We start from the raw sequence: 23,154 nt of genomic DNA, 5'->3' as shown, positions 1-23,154 counted from the left end.
CTCCCGGCGGGGGCGCGCGCGTGCCGCCGGGCGGAAGTGGGCGGTGCGCGGCCGGCCCGCCCCCCCGGCGCCGCCGCCATTTTGTCACCGACTTTCACCGCGCCCGACGCGGGGCGGCGTTTTTTTTTTTTTTTTTTCTTAAAGGAGCAGCGACGGCCAAAAGCGCGGCTCCGCCGACGGCCCGCGCCGGGACCGGGAGCGGCGCCGCGGCCCCACGGCAGGGAGCAGCCGCGCCGGGCGAGCGGCTTCCCTCGCCGGGCTGAGGGGGGGGCGGTGCGCGCCGCGGGCGGCCGGAGGGGCGCGGGCGGCGGCGGCGAGCGGCGGTAGGGAGGGGAGCCCGGCGGCGGCGCGGGACGCGCGGCGGAGGAGCGCGGCGGAGGAGCGGGGCGGGCGGAGGGGCCGCGGCGGGGAGGGCGGGCGGCGGGGCCGGGGGGGCGCGGGGCGCGCGCGTGGGGAGCGCGGGGCCGGGGGGGGCCGGGGCGGGGCGCGGGTTGGCGCGCGCGCGGCGGGGGCGGGGCCGGGGCGGGGCCGGGGCCGCGATTGGCGCGCCGGGGGCCGCGGGCGGTGATTGACCGGGCCGGCGGGAGGGCGGAGCGCGGAGCCGCCGCCGCTGCCGCCCCGATGCCGGCGGGCGCCGAGCAGCCGGGGGGCGCCGCGGAGCAGCCGAGCGCGCAGGGCCCGGCGTCCTCGGGCCGTCGCCGCCCGCCGCCGCCCGCCGCCGAGCCGGGGGAGGAGTCCGGTGGCAGCCGGGTGCTGAGGGGCGGCCGGGAGCGGGGCCGGGCCGCCGCCGCCGCCGCGGGGGGACCAGCAGCCGCCGCCGCCGCCTCCCGCCGCCGCAAGGCCGAGTATCCCCGCCGCCGGCGGAGCAGCCCCGGGGCCCGGCCCGCCGCCGAGCAACCCGCCGCCGAGACGCCGCCCGCCGCTAGGAAGACGCCCCGGGCCGGGTGAGTGTCCCGCGGGGCCGGGACGGGGGCACGGTGGGCGGGCTCTCCCGGGGCCGCCCCACGGCGCCGCCTCGTTGTCCGGGTCGGGCTGGGCCCGCCGGTCTCTTCCCGAACGGCGGCGGTCCCGGAGCTGTCTCTCGCCGGATCCACCGGCTCCCCCGGTACCCGCCCGGCGTCTCCGGGTCTCTTTTCCCGCAAGGCGGTGACCGCCGCTCCGCTCCTGGGGCCGATCCGCCTGGCCCCAGCCCTGGGTGGGACACACCCGCTGTGGGCACGGCTGGGCTGCTGCTGCTGTGTTATTGTCGCTCGCTCAGATGTTCTCGGGGTGAAATCGTCCCTGTTGGTGTTTGGGAGCAGGGCAGGGTGTCTGTCTGCAGTTGGGAATCCCAGCTCATTCTTCACACCAATCACTTCTCATTCCTGCTGTCGGAGCTCTCTCTCATCTGTGCCTTTTGTGTTTTTTTTCAGGTGCGCGGATAAAGCAGCTTTTAAAGGTAAGAGCTGAATTACTCCTGCGTTCTATTTCACCCCAGCAGTTGGGGCTTTCCCACAGAAGCAGCCAAACATCTGCTGAGTCTTCCTTGTAAATAGTGTTTTGTTGCTTGTTGACGTGTGGTCTCTTCCCAAGGTCTCTCTGGGCTGGAACTGTGATAAGCTGCCACTGCCATCGATGGTTGCACGTGCCCAATGTGCTAAAACTTATTCTTCTGGATAACAACTAGGGCTTTGCCGGCTGTCCAGAGCTGTGAGCGCACAGCACCGCCGTGAGCAGGCGCCGTCTCACAGTGGTCCCGGGCAGCTGGCAAACGCTGGGCTCGCATTGTCCTGCCACCATCACCAATACCAGCACTGCTCTGCAGGAGACAAGGGGAAGATGTGGAAATAAGAGTATTCAAATACTTACCCTTGTCCTTTTCTGGCTTTAGCAGAAAGTGGATTTTTTTATGCTTATTCCCTCAGGGATGAAAGGGAAAAGTTTTGAATAAGAGAGAGGAGCTTTATGGGTCTGATCAAGATGCCCCAGCTGTGGGGAGCTGTGACCAGGGGCAGAGCGTTTTTCTTCTTCCAGTGTAAGCTGTGGGAGCTCTACATCTGCTTTTTGCGCAGAAGCTGTCAGAGGGCTTTGCTCCTTAGCCTGTGATGTGGGAAACTGTCCTAAGTGCAGGAGGCACTGCGTGTTGTTAGTTTTGAGTTGGCACCTGAGAGTTGTCACAGAATGAAACAGCGAGGAAAGGCAGCTACATGCGTGCCCCAGTGAATTCCTTTTTCTACTGGAGCTGCTCAGTTCTTCTTAGCAGGTATTTTTATCTGGAAGGCTGCCTTTATTCTTGTAGTTCTGTAACTCTCCAACTTCATGCCCACGAGGTTGTAGCGTTATTCCATTTGGATGCAGAAACCCATCACAGTTCAAGCTGGCAAGGTGTGTTTTTGCAGACCCTAGCAGTAACCGGCACGTGTTTAGTACAGAGGCCTCTTGTGTGCATTTACCTCTCACTGCATAATGGGAGGGCAGAGCTTCAGACTTTTGCGTCAAAACAAAGTTGCTGGAATATGCAGAAAGGCTTGGTGTTGTCTCTTTGCATGCATATGGTGTTAACATCACGTTAGTGGTGATTTTCAGTGTTTCAGATACCCTTAAGCAGAAATGGTTACCTGGTGGTGGTGGTAAGCACGTAGAATGGTCCCATTTTTACCCCAGGTTCTTGGGATGTTCTGGGAAGGGTCAAATAGTTTGAAATTTCCTACGTTTGGTGGTTTCAGCTGGTTTAGTCTTCAACTGTGGGCTTGAGAGATTCATCTGTCCACGAATGTGAGAGTGGAAAAAGTATTTATTACCTTTCTTGGGCTCTGTATTAAGATGAGACTTGCAGTCAAAACAGATAGCAGGGGAGTTTGTGTGGAAGTTGGCACTCAGAAGCGGTGACTGCTTCTAGTCCAAGGGAAACCGGCCTTGGGGATTGTTCTGTTCATTTGTTTTTTATAGTCTTTAAAACCGCAGAGGTGAGAAAGCTGCAGTGCTGTGCCCTGGCTGCGCTCTGGCTTGAGGTCCCTGCCACATGCCTGTGCTTGCTGGGATGATGTGGAACAGACAGGATTGCCTTTCTTTGGCCAATCCTGTTCAGGCCTTTAGCATAGGAAGTTTGGAGAAGCCAAATCAAGTGTAAGTGAACCACAAGGTTTTGGTGGCTAGGAGTCCTCCATGCTTCTGGAAGGTGAAAAACCATCCGTTATTTCACCCCTGTCTGGAGCTGGGCTGAGGAAGACATCCAGGAACACTGCTGAACAGTTCTAGAGAAGCTTTGGCACTTAGGACTCACATTGGCTGGCATGTATTCTGACATGGAGTTTAATTCCATGTGGTGATTTGTGCTGTACACGTCTTTACTATAAGATACTAAATCTGGTTTAGGGTGTTAAATTTTCCTCAGCAGAGATGTAGTGGCGAGACCCGTGTTCAGGGCGAGTGACTGCTGAGGTGAGGTGAACCCATGGACACGTCCATTGCAGCAAATGAAAATTGTACTGAAGATTATGCTAAGGTTTGTACTGAAGATTATGCTAAGGTGCTGCAACAGTGGGTGTGCCGGGCCAGGTTTGAGGCTCTTCTGTACGGTGCCATGGGATCAGAGGGGTGCTCTGCTACAGGCATGAAGGTCCAGCCGTGCAGGTCTGACAGCAGGATGACGGGAAGGGTAAAGTCGAAGGCGTGTGGTGCGTCAGAACAAGTACATGGTGGTTACTGCCCTGGTGTGCGCGAAGGCAGCTGCAAAGTCAGCTGTACTGGTTGTATTTCCACTCCTCTCTGCCTCGTCACACAATGGCAGTGTCTCCCTGATGTGTTCCTGTAGGAATATTAGTTACGTAAGCAGAACATTTAATCTCAACTTGTAAATGGATTCACACAGCTGGACTCACACCGTGCGATGTAATTCACGTTTGACTTCCCATGACACTGGATGCTCTTGTGGAAATCATTTTCATTTTAGTTAATCCTGAATAGTTTTAATTATTGGCGTATAGATTTAATGAATACGCTTCATAGACTTCTGTCATAGAATTGAAAATCAAGTGTGCTTACTGTGGCTCTTCAGGTTGCGTTAACAGTCAGACGAGACCGGCTGCTCCAGTGCAGTCTTACAGCCTAACCAGTTCTGCGCATCTGCTTGGCCTCGGAGGTTTGGAGCTTCTGATTGCGAGAAGGTTACTTCTGCAGCAAGAGGAGCAAGGGTGGGGTTGGAAGTGTTTTGCCCGGTACAAACACCTGGACAACGGAATCTCCATGCTCTGCTGGTGTTGCACAGCGGAAACATGCTTCGTGAGCACCGTCCTTGGTGCAGGTTACTTTTCCTGCCTGTTTTCATCTTGCAGCTTTGTGTTGAATCGATGCTTTTTGCAACGCTGAGAGTGAGGTGTGCGTAGGTACGTGGTTGTGTGGTGGTGCTGTTAAACAGTGGGAAGGAGAACTTGGAGAGGTGGAAGAGGGCCACGTGAAGCCTTTATTTACCCAAAACAGTGACTGAGAAATGTGGTGCTGTGTGCATGGAGAGTCACCTCCTTGGGAGTCCCTTCTCAAGTCAAAGGTTGCACAGCGTGGGCTGGGGGATGATGCCAGCAGGATTTACGTTCTCCAGCACCTGGCCTTGGGAACCGTGCCTTGGAAAGGAACGCTTCTGTTGGGTGCTCGCACCTGTGGAGAGCAGTCTGGCGAGTTGTTCTGTGACACAGTTTTCCCCCATTCTTCCCGCGCAGCGGTGCTGTCTCACGTGCTGTGGGTACAGGTGTCAGCTCTTCTCCCACAGAGGGGCTGCCAGGCTGCAGGGAGGTCAGAGAGCCGCTTCCTTGCAGGCTGTGAAGGGAGGTGCATGGGGAGCCCAGTCTGCTCTGTAGTGATCTGCTTAACCGCTGGACACCAGTCAAACTCCACAGGTGAAAGACAGATGGGAGACTTTCAGACTCCAGCTGTACCAAATGGTTTTGTAGCATGGATAACTTGTGCTGTTCCTCATTTTTTGTGTTCTTACAGCTCCATCCCTCTTGGTAATGACTGCGTTCCATTTAGACTTTGTCAGTGTTTTGAGAGAGAAGTGTTACTTAAGCCAAACTGTATAAAATGTGCCCAAACCTACCTTGATGCCAGCAGGGATTTTCCTGTGTGCACAATTTCACAGCTGTCTGAGGCAGGAGAGCCATGGGATAGAGGTTTGCACTGGATTTTTTTCCTGAGCTCCATGTTTGTCTATGCCATTATAAAACTACTTGTTCGGTGCTTTCTCTTGTGTGGTCACTGTGTTAAATCTGTGTTGCAGTCTGAGCTGTGCGTACGTTGTGGTGCATTTGTTTCCTTAATAGTTGTTTTGTAACTTGGAATTTATTTTGCTTTCCCTTAGCCGTGCCAGGGTGTTTTCTGGAGGTGTTCTCTCCACAGGGTTATCAGAGTGCTTTCCAGTTGCTTCACAGATCAAAGTTTAGAACATTCCTTGTTAGTAATCAAAAAACTGTGAGTTGGTGACAGCTGAAAGTTTCCTTTTCCTTTGCCCCATGGGTAGATGATGGGGCAGCGTTGTTTGTTCCTGTCGGGATGTCAAAGAAGAGAGGAATCCGTTATTGCCACCAGCTTCCCTATGTGTTGCAAGCAGGAAGGGGCTCTAGATGAAGAGCTGGCCGTCTGATGTAGTGTGGCTGTATGAGAAGGTGTGGAATACCAAATGGCTCCTAGTTCAGAGAGCAGTGGAGGGGGTTTCAAGCTGCTGGTTCACCCAGACCAGTGCATGGCAGTGCAGCTGTTGGGAAAGGCTGATTTGTGCCAGGTCTGGAAACTGCTGTGAGTAGGAGGAGCAAGAGGCTCTGCTTCCAGAGGGTTCCCACCCATGGTCTCCATCAGAACCTGTGGACAGCTCTGTCTGCCGGCAGTGCTGACATCCATACCGGTTACTTCCGCACTCCGTTCCTGCAGGGAATGACAATTCTGGCCTCTGGCGACCTGGTTATCTTTCCCAAGATACAGAGCAACACAGCCACTTCATCTGCAAGTTATCAGGGGAGCGGAGAGGAGGAGAGTGCTGGGTGGACACGGGGTGATTGTGCAAGACCTGTGATGGAGGAGCAGCTGCTGCTTCAGGAAGCAAATGCAGTTGGTCTGGACTTTCCTGTTTTGCCGTTTGTGATGAGTAACTTGTGTGCCTGGAACTTGGTTTTCCTTCAGAGGAAGATTGGGAGGTGCCAGCTGTGGGGCGTGCATCTTTGCTGCTTGGCCCTGTTGATTCTCGGTCACTTGGACATGCTCTTCCCTTGACTGCATCCAGTGGTATGCCAAGGGAACAGCAAGCATCGTGTTCTGGGAACAGTCTCCTAAAAGAAAGTGCTGTGGGATGGGGAGGGATGTGGCCGTAGAAGAGGCAAGGAGCAAAGCCTTGGAAGTGCAAGTGCTGGTCTCCAGTGTTCTGTCTGCAAAGACGGTTTGTGATGGAGGGTGGAAATGGGACTTGGGAGGGTGAGTTTATCTCCTGGTCTGGCAGAGGAGGCAGTGGGCAGACTCTGTTATTTACCCCTGTTGTCTCATCTTGTGGCAGTGCTGGTGCATGTAGAGAAAGGTGCTGCAGGTTCTGGGGTGGGTTTGCTCTTACACGTTGATGACCCCATGGGGAGTGCTTGGCGTAGAGCTGGAGTGTGAGTGGGAATGTGTTGCTGCTGCAGGCACAAGGTGGGAATTGCCTAGCCAGTGTGCTGTGTGAAGATGGAGTGGGACTGGGGTGAGCTCTGCGCAGCACAGCCATGCCAAGAGTCCAGTATTGTCCTCACAAATATTAAGATGAAAAGGCGTTTGTTGCCTCTTGTACCATCACTCTAGTCTGGACATGGTCTCTGCCCTGTACACTGTTCAGTAAAGGCTGTTGGGAAGGATCGGCAGAAGAAATAGCGAAGAAATATTTTCCTGTGAGCGTGGGGAGGCCGTAGCCCAGGTTGCCCAGAGAAGTGGTGGCTGCCCCATCCCTGGAGGTGCTCAAGACCAGGTTGGATGGGGCTTTGAAACCCCTGATCCAGTTTTCCCCATCTCTCTTGAACAAATTCGTAGAAAGATGGGGGCATCCACACAGTTCTGAAGGAAACTCATGCAGAGTCTGTGGGCTGCGGTGGATAGCAGTGGATGTTGGCGCAGGGAAGTGTTGGTGCAGGGACACTCCTAGGCAGGCTCCTTTTGCCAAGCCGTAGCTCCTGTTGCCCCCTCTCCATGAAATGCGATTTGGGCAAAAGACAGCGATGCTGGGTCTGGTCTGAAGGCCCCTGTGCTGACTGGCCAAGAGGATCTGCCAGCAGGAGGGCACCCTGTTCACTGTGTAGCACCTGATCAGAGAAGCCAGCGCTCTGTGCTGCTTTTGCTTTGCCCTGGCACCGCCTCAATACCTGCTGCCTCCCTCGCTCTTTTGTCCTGCTGGAGGCCGGATCCTATGGCCTGGTGTCCATCATAGCTGCTGGCGCCAGCAGCGACCTAACAGGATGTTGGCATGTAATCCACTTTCCATGCAGCTTCTGGGAGGACAGGATCCTCCCAGGGAAACTGCGGCTGGCCAGGGCTCGTGGTGTTGACAAGTTTTAAACACAGAATTGACTACAGCCATTCTCGTTTAAAATGTTCCTGTGTTTCAGTCTCAGAAAATTCAAGCAGCATAATTTTTGTTGGAAGAGTGGAGCCTGATTATCCATACTGCAATGTTTCTTCCATCTGTCTTGTTCCTCTTGGTTTTGGGGGATGGTGGTGGGTATAAAGCTGAACAGAAACTGACGATGGGTGCTGGCAGCCTGGAAAGCCAACTGTATCCTGGGCTGCATCCCCAGCAACATGGCCAGCAGGCGTGAGGGAGGGGATTCTGCCCCTCTGTGCCACTCTGGTGAGACCCCTCTGGAGCCCTCAGCACAGGAAGGACAAGGATCTGTTAGAGTGGGGCCAGAGGAGGCAACGAATGTGATCCAGGGAATGGGAACAGCTCTGCTATGGGAACAGGCTGAGAGAGTTGGGGATCTTCGTCCTGGAGCAGAGAAGGGGATGTTATTGTAGCCTTCCAGTACTTAAAGGAGGTTTATAAGAAAAACGAGGACAGATGTTTTGGGGACTACAGCAACAGGACAAGCTACAAGGGGTTTGATTCAGACTGGATATAAGGAAGAAATGTTTTCCTGTGAGGGTGGTGATGCCCTGGCAGAGGTTGCCCAGAGAAATTGTGGATATCCCATCCATGGAGGCAGTCAGGCCCAGGTTGGATGAGGCTTGGATCAACCTGATCCTATTGAAGCTGTCCCTGCTCACTGCAGGGAGTGAGACTGGATGGGCTTTAAGTTCTCTTCCCACCCAAAGCATTCCATGGAGAGGCCGCACAGCCTTGCTCTCCTCACCTCTTCCAGTGCCTGGCTCCTCCTGGGGTGCACTGCTTTTCCTGTATCCAGTCAGATTCCTCTATTCCAGGTGGTGGCCACTTCCCCATCTCTCTTTCTGTGTGCCTCAGCAAGGAGGCCTGGGCTGCTCAATAACCTGCTTGTACATTTGTCTGGCTGCTGTTATGTCCCCAGGGTTTTCCGTTTCTCAAGCTCAGTGAGGATGTTTCCCTCGGCTGCTGCTCACAGGTTGCATGTTTCAGCTCTCAACTGTCTTGGAGGTCCCCTCAAAACCTGCTTAGAAGTGGTGACAGCCTTCTTGCAGTGGGTGTCCACAGCTGGAGGGGAAACGCACATATGGTGAGGAGGGCTGAGCAGTGGGGATGAACCGTGACCCTGTGCTTCCTGACTGTGCTCCAGTGAGTGGCACCCGGGAGGCTGCAGAGCTCCCTGGCTGCCAGGGCACACTCTTAGCTCCTAATGGGTAGTTTGCTCTTCGCTGGGACTCCCAGCAAGGCTGAGCTGCTCCCCAGGCCAGGAATGTCTGCTGACTTTGCCAACAGATGCTGGATAAGCTCCCAGGTATCTCAGTGGTGCTGCTGGCTGCTGCTCAGGCAGAAGGAACCCGCCTGAAACTGGGCAGCAGTGTGAATGAGTTTGGGTAAGGAGGAGTGGGTCAGAGCCTCCCTGGAGCACAGACCTTGTGGAGCGCTGTAGATGACTCAGTATCTCAAAGCAGTGGCAAACGGGGAATGCTGAGCAAAGACAGCTACTTGGAAGCAGTCTCTTTAGCACATTGTTTGAGAGATTCCTAAAGGCATTTGAGTTCATGAAGTGTCACAGCAAGCACCAAAAAAGTGAGATTGAGTCAACTGTACTTGGGAATTCCGGTTTTTAAGGAATGAACTTGCTCACATAGACATTTTAGCCAGTTCTGTTACCTTACCAAAGCTTATCTGGAGATCAGCAGAAAGAAACTCCTTGTAGAAGCTGTAAATATGTGCAGGACCTCAGGCTGACAGCGCTTGTGATGCCTTTTGCTCCAGCATAAGACCAGGATCATCAGCTCAGATTCCTCAGAGCTGTTACCAGGTGTACAGTTCTGATTAAGTGTGTGTCTGGGGGATTCTCCAAACGTAACTCTCTCGGTGGTCCAATTTTAGAGCAAGTCTGTCATAAAGCAGTTGTTGGGGTTTATGAGCGTCTGTCTCATAGTGCTTAGGGGAGATTTGAGCCAGCAAATAATCATCTTATGAGCTTTCATCAGAGGGAAACATAAGCTGTTTTAAAATGTTTGTGTCTCTTCTTAGAGGCAGTAGGAAACGTGCTGGGAGTTTTGGGGAAAGGCTGGCGGCGATAAGGCCTTGGGCTGTGTCTGATCTGGCTCAGCAGAGGCACACTCCAAGCCTGAGAGAGGCGGTGGTGTCCCCATTGGAGCAGGCAAGGGCATTTACACTTTTCAGCATCAGGCAGCAGAGAGAGGCGTGATTCTGTTGGGATCTGTGTTCTTTGTTGTTATTAAAGAGACTGCAATGGCTGTTTCAGATCCCAAAGAAGAGAAGGAAGAGGAGGAGGTTTCCAGCGTCCTCAGCTGCGACTCTGCTGTCGGCACAGCCAGGCCCAGCAGGAGCTGGCGCAGCAGCAGGTCAGCTGCTGCAGCCCGCCAGCGTGACACCGAGAACTCACGTGCCTCCAGATCCAAGACTGGTTCCCTGCAGCTCGTCTGCAAGTCAGAGCCAAACACAGACCAGCTGGGATACGGTATGTGTGGAGTCCTCACGTGGAAGTGCCTGGAGACAGACAAGTCTTGGGAACCCTTGAAGGGGACCTGGACACAGCTGTCCCTCTGAGCTGAGTGCTGGACGGTGGCTGGTCAGATGTGGTGCTGCCTGGTCACCTCTTGCCACCAGCACTCCAGGCACCGAATGCCACCAGAGGGGTCTTAGACAGACAAGCTCACCACAGCAAGCGCAGATGGAAACCTAACGGTGACTTTTCCTTTCAGAGGCCACAGAAGAACACCAGTCTCCAGCTGGAATCAGGTAGGAAACTCTGTTTTGCGGTGACGTTTCTTCCTATGTAGTGTCTCAAGAAGGGAAAATAAGGGCCTGAGTTTTCCCAGTGTCAGTGCTTCTGTGGAAGGGGCAGTGGGACAAATGATAGCTCTGTTTTCATTCAATCCTAGACCTTTGTGGTTCAGTCTGGATTGCAGATGGACTGTCAGGAGATATTGTGGAGGGAGGGAGGGATTGGGCATCTCACCTGGTAGCTTTATTCCTCCAGGAGCAAGTACTATAGTTAGGCAGGCTCACGAGAGGACACTGCCTTGCCCTGCCTGCCTGTTCTGTCGTCAGTACGAGCCATTTGTTCTCCCCGGTCAGACCGGATGAGAAAGTGCTGTGTAATCTCTACCGTCCCTGGTGATGATGTGCATGGATGTTGCTGCAGTAGTGCTCAAACTGTTGCTGCTAAAGTCCTCTGTTCTTCTTTTCTCCCAGCAGTGATGAGGAGGAGGAGATGCTTATCAGTGAGGAGGAAGTTCCCTTCAAAGATGATCCAAAAGATGAAACCTACAAGCCCCACCTAGAGAAGTATATTGGATTTTGTACTTAGCTCTGATTTTAGACCCTAAAAATGGTGACAACTTTGTTGAATAGGATTAATACAACCCCAGCAACCCTGCCAATGGCTCCCATTGGACACTGTGTGGCCTAAATGCTGCCTACCGCTTTCAGGGCTGTTCTCTAACAGACTGAAGGCTTTAGAGCCCTGCTGGCTGCCCAGTTCTTCCTTCATCCTTGTTCATACTTCTGCTTAGAAGTGGGGCTTGATAAGTAGATTGGAACTTCCATACAGTTTTTGCTTTAATCTCTGTAAAAAAAGCAGGCAAGGGGAAGAGCACTGGAGTAACATGTTGTATTTGTATCTTTGTAGGGAAGCACCAAAGCAAAGAAGGAAAGCTAGCAAGGGGAAGGAGGAGAAAGAGAAACAGAAAGAGATTAAAGTGGAAGTGAAAGAAGAGAGTGAGTTCCGGGAAGATGAAGAGCCACCAAGGAAGTGAGTAAAGCTCTGCAGTTACATCTAGCGGTGTACGTTCTGCATTCTTTCGAGCATGCAGCAGTGTTGGATTGTTGGCTCCCTTCTCCTCCTCTGGGCCTGAAGGATAATAAGGCAGAACTTGTTGTTCTGGTGGAATTCCTGCTTCTTAGTATCTTGTGCATGTTTGGCAAGGAAAACACAAGAGCTGGTATTCTCATTTATTTTAAGTTGAGGGTTTTTTTCCCATGCTGTGGGTCAGTCGGCCTGCCTGGGTGTGGTCACACAGCATGAAATACATCAGAAATTCCTAAAGCTGGTTTCTGTGTGATGTCTGAAGTGGCTTAGGCTGAGTTGGAGAGCCGGTCCGAGAAGGCAGCGTCTCTGCTCTGGTGTGCCTAGGGGCAGACACAGGAATGCCGTGTACATCTTGTGTGGTAGGTGTCCTCTGTCCACGTTTGGAATTGACAGAGCTCAGGAAAACCTCCCTTATTTCGGAGAAATGAAAGAACAAACTGGTACTGCTGAGTCAGGCACTGGGGCTTTGAGCAGAGGCTCGTAACCTTTGGGCATGGTGTCCTGAAACTTGGCACTGAAGCATTCCTTCTGGCAACTGAGGTAGATGGGATTTATGTGTGTCAAGGACATTCTTTGGGATAGCATGAGGGGAAAACTAGCAGTTTTTGTCCTGGAGCTCCTCTGTGAGCGATGGGAGCAAAGGAGACTTCCCTCCGCTGGCCTGTCGTACAGGGGCTGTGCACACCAGAGCCAATTCCTCTGGCTGCTTCCAGGCTGCTGCAGAGCTGATTGGCATGGGAGAGGAGTAAGGATGCTAATATTCTGAGTATGTTTTTCCCATTAGAGAAGCTGTTATAAAGGTTGCCGGTGTAGTGTTTGCATCAGACGCTGCTTCTGTGCATAATAAAACCTGCTCCTCCTCGGGAGGCTTGGATCTAATGCCGGGTGCCTGTGCAGAGCGTTACTGGCATGGTCTCGCTGTCAATAAAGACGTCTCAGTACAGCCTAGAGAAGACTCCATCCATCTGCCAGTGGTCTCTGCAGCAGTGCGACTAAGCAGGCATGGTGTTCCCGGCACAGCTGTCAGCCTAGAGGCTGTGTTTCACTTGTAAGCATGGGTGTGCCCAGATGGAGCACAGACTTCTGCCCTGACAGGCATATAAGCTGCTGCAGTTAATTCAGAGGACTCTAAAATACCTGCTGGATCATCAATCCTGCTCTTTCTCGCCATGCAGATTGATGTTTTTCATCTGGTATGAACGTGACCCAGCAGAAAAGAGGAAATGGGGTGCACCATAGATTTGGGAGTGTGGTGGCAAATTACACCCTTATAAAAATGCATTAAGGAATGGGAGGGGCTGGGAGAGCGAATCACACAGAGCACTTGTTCCTCAGGAATGTTGCCTTCCTCTGAACCTGCCTCCACCTTGCACTCAATTGCTGTTTCTAGAGCTTGCAGCTGATGAGGCGATAACTTGCTAACTGCAGCAGGAACTGAGGAGGGCAGAGTCCCCTGTGCACTTGTGCAGCCTGGAAAGGTGGGAATTTAATTACAAGGTCACAAGTTGTTGGGACAGTTGCAGGTTTGAAGTTAAAGATGTGGAGCGCGTGATGTCTGTCTGAGGGTTTCTTGGAGTGGTCCTTCCTCATTTCGCTGGGGCAGAGGAGTTGGTAATTCCCAGCTGCAGCTGCCTGGTGCCTGTGTACCGATACCTGTGCAGCTGCGTGTGGTGGGCTGGGAAATGTTTGAGCTAGCAGCCGGGTAGGACGTGGTGTACAGTGACCCAGCAGCAGCCCTGTGGCCACTGCGTGGCCACATTGGCAGAGGAAGGTTAGAGCTCTGCTACATGCACCCAGCGTCACGCAGCAGTGATGTTATGCACCCAGGCACTGGCAGCATAGGGACTGTGGCTCCACGGGGAGTGGCTGTCGATGTGATGGGGCTGTTCTGCTCAGCACAGGGACAATGTACACAGAGGCCTGGTTACTTAACTCCTTTAGGGACCCTGCCCATCTATGGCAAGAGCATTTCCTTTGGAAATCTTCAAGGCGTTTTGATCCAGAGCAGCAGACTTGACCGGTGCCATGTTACTTTTCAGCCTAACAGCCCATAAGAGCTCTGTAGTATTTCTTATAGCATGCTCCTTCTCTATAGCATACACCTCAAACTCTGCCCGCTACCAACGTAAATAAGCTTCTTTCACTTCTGTTTCTGTAACCCTGTTACAGGAGGGGAAGGAGGAGAAAGGATGACAAGAGCCCGCGGCTGCCCAAGCGAAGGCAAGTGATCGCCTGTGCTCGGTTCTGTTCTGAAGCCTTGCTTCCCTTGTGTCCCTCGCAGAGACACTGGTTGTCTCAATGCCATCTCTCTCACACAGAACAGAAATCTGCCTTAAAGTGAGAAGGAAAAAAGTAGCAGTGTGCCCTGACTTCCCTCCTTTCCTTCCCCCTTCTCCCTGAAAGTGTGGGTTTGAGTCCTTCCAACTAAAGCAGCCCTCTGTGCTCCTTCTGAGTTGATCCCTGGTATTACCCAGCGATAAAGTTCTGAGAACTCTGCCTGCTGGGGTTTTCTCAGCTCTGGGGAGAGCCCTCAGGTAGTGCTAGGAGTGGAGGAGACTCTTGGACAGAGTCTACCTCAGCATTACCCAGTGGGGAATGTTGGAGCAGCAATCCCTTGCTGTCATGTCGCACTTCTCAATCCTGCCGCTGCCCTGGCTTTTGCTGCATCTGCTAACGAGACTGCCCATTTTCTTACCGACTTTTCAGGAAGAAGCCTCCAATACAGTATGTCCGCTGCGAGATGGAAGGCTGTGGCACTGTCTTGGCTCACCCACGTTACCTGCAGGTTGGTTGAGATTTTTCACTTCCCAAATGACATGTGTGAGGACAGGGAAGGGCCATTCGGAGCAGACAGCTCATCGTCTGCTGGAACTGAGCAATCTTTTCTAACGCTGTCTTTTTGGTAGGCTTGATCAGTTGTGGCACACATGTGTCTCTGTCCTGCTCCTAGATGCTCACATCCGTGTGGATTTCTTCTCTCCAGGGAGATGAGTGTTCATAGCACAAGTGTGTCTGGACAGCGATTGGAGTCTGTCGGCTGGCTGAGGGGCTGGCTGGGATCATAGAATCACAGAATGCTTTGGTTTGGAAGGGACCTTTAAAGCCCATCCTGTCCAACCCCTCTACAGAAGTGGTGATATCTTTAACCAGATCACGTTGCTCAGAGCCCCATCCAACCTGACCTTGAATGTTTCCAGAGATGAGGCCCCCACTACCTCCCTGACCAACCTCTGCCAGTGTTTCACCACCCTCATTATAAAAAAATTCTTCCGACATCCAGTCTAAATTTCCCCTCCCTTAATTTAAAAGGGATTGATACATCCCAGGTCTTCTCTTAGCCCTGTAAAGAGTCCAGAACCTTTCACTCTTCCTTTACAGCATCACATAAAGTACCAGCACTTGCTGAAGAAAAAATATGTGTGTCCTCATCCCTCCTGTGGTCGGCTTTTCCGACTCCAGAAGCAGCTCCTGCGGCATGCCAAACACCACACAGGTACAGAGCAGTGGGAAATGATTATAAACGGCTCCTTGGTCAGTGACCAGAGGGGGAAAAATGGAAAAGCCTCTAGGACTTCTGGGGAGAGCGAAGAAGAGGCAGATCCTTAGGCTTGCAGCAGCAGCAGGTTATTATTTCCTTCTGGATTACTGCTTTTTAAGAAAATGAAAGGAACAGGCTGTAGAGTTTGTTATTCACTCGCTGGGAAGTATCACTGGGGTTTCTGCTGAGGAATAAAACAAGCTGAGCTTTGTCCTAATTTAACAGTCCTTCAGTATTGGTCAGGGTGGGTAATGAGCTCCTAGGAGAATCCCAATTACGCCTTGACTCTCCTGATGAGCTGCTGGGATGCACTGTGGGACACATCCTCCCTTGCTGTGCCTGCTGGTCACCCAGCACTTCTCGTTCTGATGCTTCTTGGGCAGCTTTGCCTGCAACCTGATAGAATTGAGAAGGGGAGCAGGTCTGTGGGAGAGTGACACTCCAACTCGTGTTGCCTTTTAGATCAAAGGGATTACATCTGTGAGTACTGTGCCCGGGCGTTTAAGAGCTCCCATAACTTGGCGGTGCACCGGATGATCCATACGGGCGAGAAGCCCTTGCAGTGAGTACCTCTTCCTTCTCTTGCTCCCTTCCCTTGGGGGACCCTTGGATGGGGGCCCATCTGGGACTGCGGGGGCAGCTCTGGAGTCAGGGCTGGGACCAGTTTGTGGTGTCCAGCTCTCTTTAAGCGCACACCTGGAGTATGAGCTGCTTCGTGTCTCAGTAAAGATGCGGGGAACGTAACTCCTGGAAGAGCTGGAGCTGTGATGACATCCCACTTCAGTGAGCCCTGGATGTCTTCCTGGGCTGCCTCTTTGCCTCTGCTGTCAACCCACAGGCGTGCGGGGATGTCCCTTTGTTGTGACCTCCACTTCTGCTTTCCCAGGTGTGAGATCTGTGGGTTCACCTGCCGGCAGAAGGCCTCCCTCAACTGGCACATGAAGAAGCATGATGCAGACTCCTTCTACCAGTTCTCCTGCAACATTTGTGGCAAGAAATTTGAGAAGAAGGACAGCGTCGTGGCCCACAAAGCCAAGAGCCACCCCGAAGTGCTCATTGCCGAAGCACTGGCTGCCAATGCGGGTGCCCTGATCACCAGCACCGACATCCTGGGCACTAATCCTGAGGCCATTGCACCACCCACTGACAGCCAGGGCCTCCCTCTCCTTCCCGATCCCCTGGGAAGCACTGCCCCAGCGGATTGTCTGCTGCTGAGCCCTGACGGGATGCCGAAGACGTACTGCAGTGGGGCGGAGCGCGTGAGCCTGGTGGCTGATGGCAAGCTTTTTGTGGGCAGTGGCAGCAGCGCGAACCCGGATGGGCTGGTCATGAACACAGAGATCCTGGGGGCTACTACGGAGGTGCTCATTGAAGATTCTGACTCCCCTGGGCCCTAATGGGTGTGGAGCACCTGGGTGCTGGGACAGTTTGGACTCTGTATTTAAAAGTTGGAAAAAAAAAAAACGAGAAGAGACATTCAAGGCAAGAGAGAAAAGTTAAACAGAACTGACAATACTAGTAAATAACCGAAGGGTCTGCTCCCCTCCAGTGTGGATCACAGCACATCCTCTTCTCCCAACCACTTCTCTCTCTCCCACCGCTCCTTTGTAGGAAGGGGCGCATGCTGCCATTACCAGAGCACACTAGACTGAGCGATGGATTTCTCCAAGGGAGGGGGGACTGCTGAAACCCTTCGCTCTGCCCCAAAGCAGACGCCTTTCTGACTCCTTGATGTGGCCCCACTCGCAAGCTAGAAGGCGTTTGCTGTGCTCTGAACAAGTCTCGTAGGACTCCCTCTCACCCTGGTCCTGACTTCTATGCATCCCTGCACTCTGGTCCCTGCAGGCTCGTTCTTCCTCCCGGGGTGGGAGTCTGGCTCTGCACTTTAGGCCCCTCGGCAGGGAGAGCTGCAGAGCCGCGCACTCCCCTCTCCCCACTGTGCTCCCATGCTCCAGCTCTGGCAGGCAGTCGAGGGAACGCCCTGGCTCATAGATCATGTTTGCTTGGAGAGGCCCGGGGGCTACGGGAGCCCTGCGTGGGAGAGGCAAGGAGGAGCATCCCAGTCTGACGACAGCAATTTGCACTTTGAACATGTTTCGTTTTTGTGTTGTGGTAACAAGATTCCTTATTTATTGATTAAAAAAGGGTCGGTATTTTTTTAGTTCTGTTCTTAGGGGGTGGAGGTGGAAGGGGTTCAGGCTGTTTCCCAGTAGGCTCCTTCGTGCCAGCGAGCCGTGAGGAGTATCGTGCCATTGTGACGCAGCTGGGAGAGCTGGAGCGAAGGCAGCGTTCTGGAGTCAGATGTCTCCTGCAGCTTCTCCAGAGTAGAGAGAGAGACCCTGGAGAAGGGCCTGTTTGCAGTGGGAGTTCTGCAGCAGCGTTCTAGCAGGAGGATGAGGTGAGTGGTGGAATAGCTGGCTGTTGTCTCCCTCCCTCCAGGTTGGGGTGAGCTCCCTGCATTAAATGCTCTTTTTGCCTCCTCCCTGCTCCCTTGCCTTTCAAGGCAGAACATCTTTAGCCAGGAACTTGTTCTCAGGGCTTAGGACAGTTGTGAGCTGTGTGCTGCTCAGTAATGTTGTGCTCCTTGTCACGCTTTGCCTCTCCTCAGGTCTAGACGGAGATGTTGAAGCAGCAGCTGGGAATGGCTGTCGCGGGCTTGTTTGTCCGTGGAAACAGACTGTTTCTGCTGCTCTCCGTAGCCCTGGTTTTTGGGGGGACGAGGGGGGCGATGTGCAGCCATGTTCACAAAGCTGCTCTTTTCTGCACAAACACCCTTACTTTTGGAACGTGGCGGTTCAAGTGTTGCCTGTTGGTATAGTTGGGACAGCTCTGAGCCCTTGGAAAAGTTTACATTGAGTATCATGTGTCTGCTATGGAGACTTGGATCTTTTTGCTCTTACCTGGAACTTTGTGTGGAGAATCAGTGGCCTTGAATTCATAGTGATTTTGGAAGAGGTGAAGAATAACCTGGAGTTTTGTTTGCCTGTTACTTTGGTTGGGTTTGTGTGGTTGGGAGCAGAGCTGAAGGATTTTGTCTGGGCACAAGGTCAGCTATGTTGACCTGCAGCACCCAACAGCTCGGCAAAATTGCGTGCCAGGGGTCTGGAGAGCAGCAATAAGACATAGAATTCAATTGGGAACTCTTTACAGGATAGTGGCTGAATTCCCCCCCTATCCCCTATGCTGCCTGGAAATCCTGCTGTGGCCAAAGCCTGGCAGCGGTTATTGGGCCATTGATCCGGATTTGTGCTCTCCCTTCCCCCCCATACACTGATGTCTTTGTCAGAGCAAGTTGGAACACTTCTGATGCCGGGGTGGTTCAAGGCTGAGCAGTTTGTAGCGCTGATGCCTTTTGCCTGGGGCGTGGGCATCCCCCACAGCAGCAGCATGGCTCCCATTCCCGCAGGAGATGCATCTGGCCACGAGCCTCTCCTGGAGCTGAGGGCCCAGTGTGCCTGAACGTGGGTCTCCTGGGGCAGTGCAGGTCAGGACCACAGTGGTATCGTGCTTAACTTTAAGCCAGTTTCTGCAGTTGGGATGATCCAATCTTTTTCTTGGATCAAATTATTGTGGTTTCCAACAGGAAGCTTTCAGGTGGCCAGGCAGTCCCCTCCTCTATCAAACCAGAAAGGGGCAGCAGAATGAGAGATGTTAAAACCTGACCCTCCTGGTCTTGAGTCCAGGGAGGCTTGGAGCTGGTTGAGCGCATTGTCCAGTGATGTCTCCTGGCCACCAGCAGCAGATGGGCTTGAGAGGTGTGGGTTGGCCACACTGTCCCCACGCTGCTTGCAGACCGTGCTGCTGGAGCTGCTTTTCATGCCCTGCCCTGTGCCCCGTGGGCGCTGTGGAGCGGGCAGTCTTGCACAGAACACTAAACGGAGAGCTTGGGATTTTGTTTCCAGAGGGATGGCATTAAAATGCTTTTGGGTCAAGGGCTTGCTCACCTCTGGTGCTGGGCACCAGGCTGGGAGGTGAGGGAGGCTGCCTCATCCTGCATCTGCCCCAACCACCTTGAGCAGAGCAAAGAGCTTGTTATCAGCCATATTTCTGGGGTGCAGGATTAAGCAGCTCATTTGCTTCCTGGCCTGGACACCTCTGATCCCTGCCACTCCCCGCCTTGTCCTTCCATGCACACCTCTTGTAGCTCTCCTTTTTCTTTTCCTGGTCTCGGACGGTTGCCTGTGTCCCCTCTAACCACAGCCTGCTAACCCCTGTGCAGGAGAGACCAGTGTAGCTCCCTTCACGCTCCCCTCTGGAACCCCAGAACTGACACAGCCCTCCTGCAGCTCCTCCCCTCGATGTCTCCTTCACTCGCATGCAGTTTGCTTCAATAAATTATTGTAGTAGTTTGCAATAAATTCTTTTGTATTTTTTTCCCTGTATTTATTTTTTTTCTCCTCCTGGGGAGGGAATAGAGGCGGCACAGGGCCCTTCCCTGCCCCCTGCACCCTGGAGAGCTTTAGGCACTCAGCCTGGTGTGGGCAGCACTACAGGCAGGAGCCTCCCTCTCCAGGGGCCCTGGGTGCAGGTTTGGGCCAGGTGCTGTGCCAGCCAGAGCCAGGGGCTCCTGGGGCTCATCAGCCCTTTTTGCAGTAGCCACCACGTGGCAACGACGCTGTTGGGTTGACCATCGGTGCTGGGGCTTGGGCTGAGGACCAGGGCTGCTCTCCGGCCTGGCTGGGACAGGGCTCAGTGTACTATTATGCTGAAGGGAAACTGCTTTTCAACTCCTGTTCTTTTCTCTTAATCTGGGTAATCCGTAACCAAAATAAACGTACTGAGGACAAACCAAACCAACCGCAAGGGCTGTTTTTGTCATAGTGTGTGCAGCTCATCTGCGGTGGGGGGCTGGGGCCTCATCCCCACCTGCAGCCCCACATTAGGTCAGGATCCCTCTGGGAAGAGGGGTTAGAGCTGGAGGACCCAGTCCTGCACAGCCAAGTGGAATGGGAAGGCTGATGGTGGTGGGGCTGTGGCTGGTGCTGGTCTCCAGCTCGGGGCTCCCCTCTGTCTGTGCTGGAACCCACATGCCCTGCCCTGCTCAGGCCCCCATCTGAGGTGTTGAGCAATGTCCGGGCTTTGCTCTCCTCTTCCCGGCAGTGGTTTCCCGCACTCTGGCAGGAGCCGGCGGGATTAGCGTGTGCTGCTGCTCTCCCTGAGCGGCAGGGAGGGCAAAATGGGTCATAGCCGGGGCTGGGAGCCTGCTGCTGCCGGGTGAGACTGTTTAGGCAAGGCACTTGGGGTGGCAAAGCGTGGGGGAATTAGGGAAATGATCTGTCTGTCGCTGTTGATCCCAGAGGCGGGAATTCGCAGCGTCGTGCCAGGCCCCAGGCGCGGAAGAGGGGGAGAACCAGGCCAGCAGACGTGTGAGTGGAGCTCCCGGCTGGAATGCACCAGCTCAGCAAGGGATTGTCCTCCCCGGGCTGGGCAGGCGCTGTGCCGCAAGCTGGGTGCCCGTGACTGCTGCCCGGCCATGGCGGCAGCTGACAGCCCCTCCGCTGCCCTCCGCCATCGTGACCTGTGCAGCCGGGGCATCCGCCTGGCTGGGAAGATGCGCTTGGATGTCATCAACCTCCTGGACACCTATGTGAGTTTTCCCAGTTCCCTCTGGCTGCTGGCGGGGCGGCCACCGCTCCCAGGGTCTGGGGGAGGCTCCTGGCTCTGGCCCACAGTAGGGATGGGGGGTGGAATGAGGGAGTATCTGGGTGAGCGTGGAGCACCTGGCCACACAGTACCCTGGATGCCTTCAGGTCGGCTGCTCTGGGGCCACTGGAGCCGGGGCATGGGGTCCCCCATTTCTCCGCTGACCCCGGATCTCGCCCTGCAGGTGGAGCGACAGGGCCTGGACGCCTCGGCCAGCATGGCGGCAGTGGAGGGTGTGCCGGTGGCCGCAGTGGAGCACTGGGATGAGCAGACAGGGACCCAGCGGCTGCTGGAGAACCTGGTGGCGTACCGGGCATTCCGAGTGCTGCTGGCCCAGATGCTGGAGGAGCAGCGGGAGCAGCTGGGCGAGGCGGACACCACCCTGGGCCGCGCACTGGCGGCCGTCCTGCTCCAGGTTTCAGCCTTCGCCTACCACCTCGAGGAGCTGCTGCGGCTGGAGAGCCGTGGGCCGCCCAGTGAGGAGGGAGCTGAGCCGCCCCCGCCACCCCCCGTCAGCCTCTTTGAGAGGAAGCTGCGTGGCCTGCGAGTGCTGCGGGAGCTGGCCCAGTGGGCACTCAGGTCCTCGCGGGACCTGCGGCAACTCGCCAAGGCCAGCCCGGGCAGCGGCTCAGCCCCCAGCCCGCCCAACAGCCCTTGAGGGCGGCTGCAGGGCTGGGGTCCCACCGGGGGGCAGCCAGGGCCCTGCTGGCCCACCCCTGTGGAGGGGCTGTGCCAGGAGTGGGGCGGATGGGAGGGACCGCGTCACTCACCCCCACACTTACGATGCTGTACCCCTTTCCCTGTGGGGAAACAGGCGCTGGCCACACTTCAGCTTGGCAGAAGCAGGAATCCTCAGGTGGGGTGACCTCTAGCGTGGCTGGGGCTCTGCCTGCAGTGGGGTGGGATTATCCCCCAGGAAGCAGCTCTGCTACTCCCCCCAGGGCTGGGGACAGTGACCCTCTGCCGGCTGCGGGGGTGCTAGCCTTCTGTTTGCAATCCAGCCACCACCCGGCATGGCCAGTGCTGTCTCTGAGGGATGGAACCCGCCTCGGGAATCTTGTGGAGGCACGGTGGGAGTGAAGGGACAGAGAATGCAGCCTGGTGAAGGGAGTCTTGGGACTTGCGCCCTGGCTGTGAGATGCAAGGCTTTGCCTCCTTCACGTGGACTCTCCTCCTGCCTGCTCCAATTCTGCGTCTTCTATCCCTGCTCTGACTGCTTGGGGGCTTTTTTTTTTTTTTGCAGCGGGGGGGAGGGAGTTGTCAGGGGGATTTCTTAACTGCTCAGATGAGGTAATGGAGAGAATCCTTTAACTGGAGGCTGTGATTCAGAAGACCCTCTGCAAGGAGGTTTGTGCCTCCAGGGGTTATTTTAGGACTGGAAGTGGCACAGGCAGCACGGCTCCAGCCACATTGCTTGCCCTGTGAAGGGGAAGGCCGTGCAAGATTGCACAGCTGCCCAAGCCGTGATTTTCTTGCTGAATAGATGTGGTGGCTGCCGAGTGAATAAAAGGGCTGGGAGATCAGCCAGGATGATGTGACTTCTTGGGGCAGGTGGGACAGTGAGGCTCAGCCTTCCCGGAGACCCTGGGCTGCCCCGTTCCCACCTTGGGGAAGGGTTGGTTGGGGGCTGCAGGGGGAGAGATCTGGGGGAGAGGGGACCTGCTGGGAGGAAGATGAAGGAGCTGGGGTTGAAGGGTATGGAGGTGGTGGGAGGATGAGGACGTAGGGGGGTCACTGGAGTTGTGCCCCATCCTGGTGTGGCCCTTCTTTTGTCCCTGACCCACGAGAGGGAAAGCAGCGCAAGGGGTTGCTGGGGGCACTGGGTGAGGAGGAGGCGGGGGCTGTGCCTGGCCAGCCCTGCACAAAGCAGCTTTGTTGTGGTGGGTGGCAGTGGCACCAGGCTCAGTGCCTGCCCAGCATCAGAGGCGGCTGCGTGGGCGCCTTGGGCAGCACAGGAGGACAAATGGTGATGCTGAGGCAGGGCCCCAGCACCCACCCTGCTGGCCATGTCAGGGTAAGTGGGGCTCTGCCTGCAGGGCTGTCCCTCGGGCTGAGGGGATTCGGTGCCGGCCGTGTTTTTGAGGGAGATGCCTAAGAGGAAGAGCGTGCACCTTCTGCATCACCGCTCATTGCCTGACCTCAGCTTTGCAGCTCAGACCGGATTATTCGCGATGTTTCTGCTTCCCTGCACTTGGGAATAATGATTGCTGGCCTTTACTTTTTTCAGGATTAGTCAAAATGAGCCCCTTTCCCAGCCAGTGTTTGTCCCAGTCTTCTCTGCTTTGTGTGCTTGAAGCCTCTTGCTGTTCTCCCTGCGCACCCTCATGCTCAGCAGCGGCTGGCTGCTCGCCCCCTCGCGCACCCACTGCCCCTCGCCATCCTGAAGGCAGGTACATACATCCCAAACGCCACATCTCCATCTCTGAACCTTGAGATGCGTGCGGGTGGGAACAGCCCCCTGTTCTCCTGCCGCAGTAGCCACGGTACGAGGTGCCCTTCACCTCCCGGGGGAGCTGGCCCCAGCCCCTGCGCAACTCGATCTTTCCA

At 54.9% G+C, this 23,154-nt stretch overlaps 2 protein-coding genes across 5 annotated transcripts; both read left to right on the top strand.

Moving 5' to 3' along the window:
• Positions 1–596: 596 nt before the first annotated feature.
• Positions 597–19,337, top strand: ZFP91 (ZFP91 zinc finger protein, atypical E3 ubiquitin ligase). 3 transcript variants are annotated; one of them, XM_069857139.1, is made up of 11 exons: positions 599–944; positions 1,413–1,438; positions 9,837–10,073; positions 10,318–10,354; positions 10,814–10,903; positions 11,247–11,369; positions 13,596–13,650; positions 14,137–14,211; positions 14,805–14,919; positions 15,427–15,526; positions 15,851–19,337. In XM_069857139.1, the coding sequence occupies exons 1-11, from the start codon at positions 622–624 to the stop codon at positions 16,359–16,361; spliced, it is 1,692 nt and encodes a 563-aa protein (XP_069713240.1). In that variant the 5' UTR covers positions 599–621; the 3' UTR covers positions 16,362–19,337. The 3 variants fall into 3 exon arrangements, with proteins under 3 accessions (XP_069713243.1, XP_069713240.1, XP_069713242.1); XM_069857141.1 differs by having other exon boundaries at positions 600–944; positions 9,858–10,073; XM_069857142.1 differs by lacking the exon at positions 13,596–13,650 and having other exon boundaries at positions 597–944; positions 14,133–14,211.
• Positions 19,338–20,017: 680 nt separating this feature from the next.
• On the top strand, positions 20,018–21,866 carry CNTF (ciliary neurotrophic factor). Of its 2 annotated transcripts, XM_069857138.1 has the most exons (3): positions 20,018–20,178; positions 20,262–20,551; positions 20,792–21,866. In XM_069857138.1, the coding sequence occupies exons 2-3, from the start codon at positions 20,438–20,440 to the stop codon at positions 21,263–21,265; spliced, it is 588 nt and encodes a 195-aa protein (XP_069713239.1). In that variant the 5' UTR covers positions 20,018–20,178; positions 20,262–20,437; the 3' UTR covers positions 21,266–21,866. The 2 variants fall into 2 exon arrangements, with proteins under 2 accessions (XP_069713239.1, XP_069713238.1); XM_069857137.1 differs by having other exon boundaries at positions 20,018–20,551.
• Positions 21,867–23,154: the final 1,288 nt, after the last annotated feature.

This window comes from Phaenicophaeus curvirostris, chromosome 5 (assembly GCF_032191515.1).
Source record: "Phaenicophaeus curvirostris isolate KB17595 chromosome 5, BPBGC_Pcur_1.0, whole genome shotgun sequence".
Taxonomy (NCBI): Eukaryota; Metazoa; Chordata; class Aves; order Cuculiformes; family Cuculidae; genus Phaenicophaeus; species Phaenicophaeus curvirostris.
The sequence above is the reverse complement of the archived record's forward strand: the minus strand, read 5'-3'. Positions and strand labels throughout refer to the sequence as shown.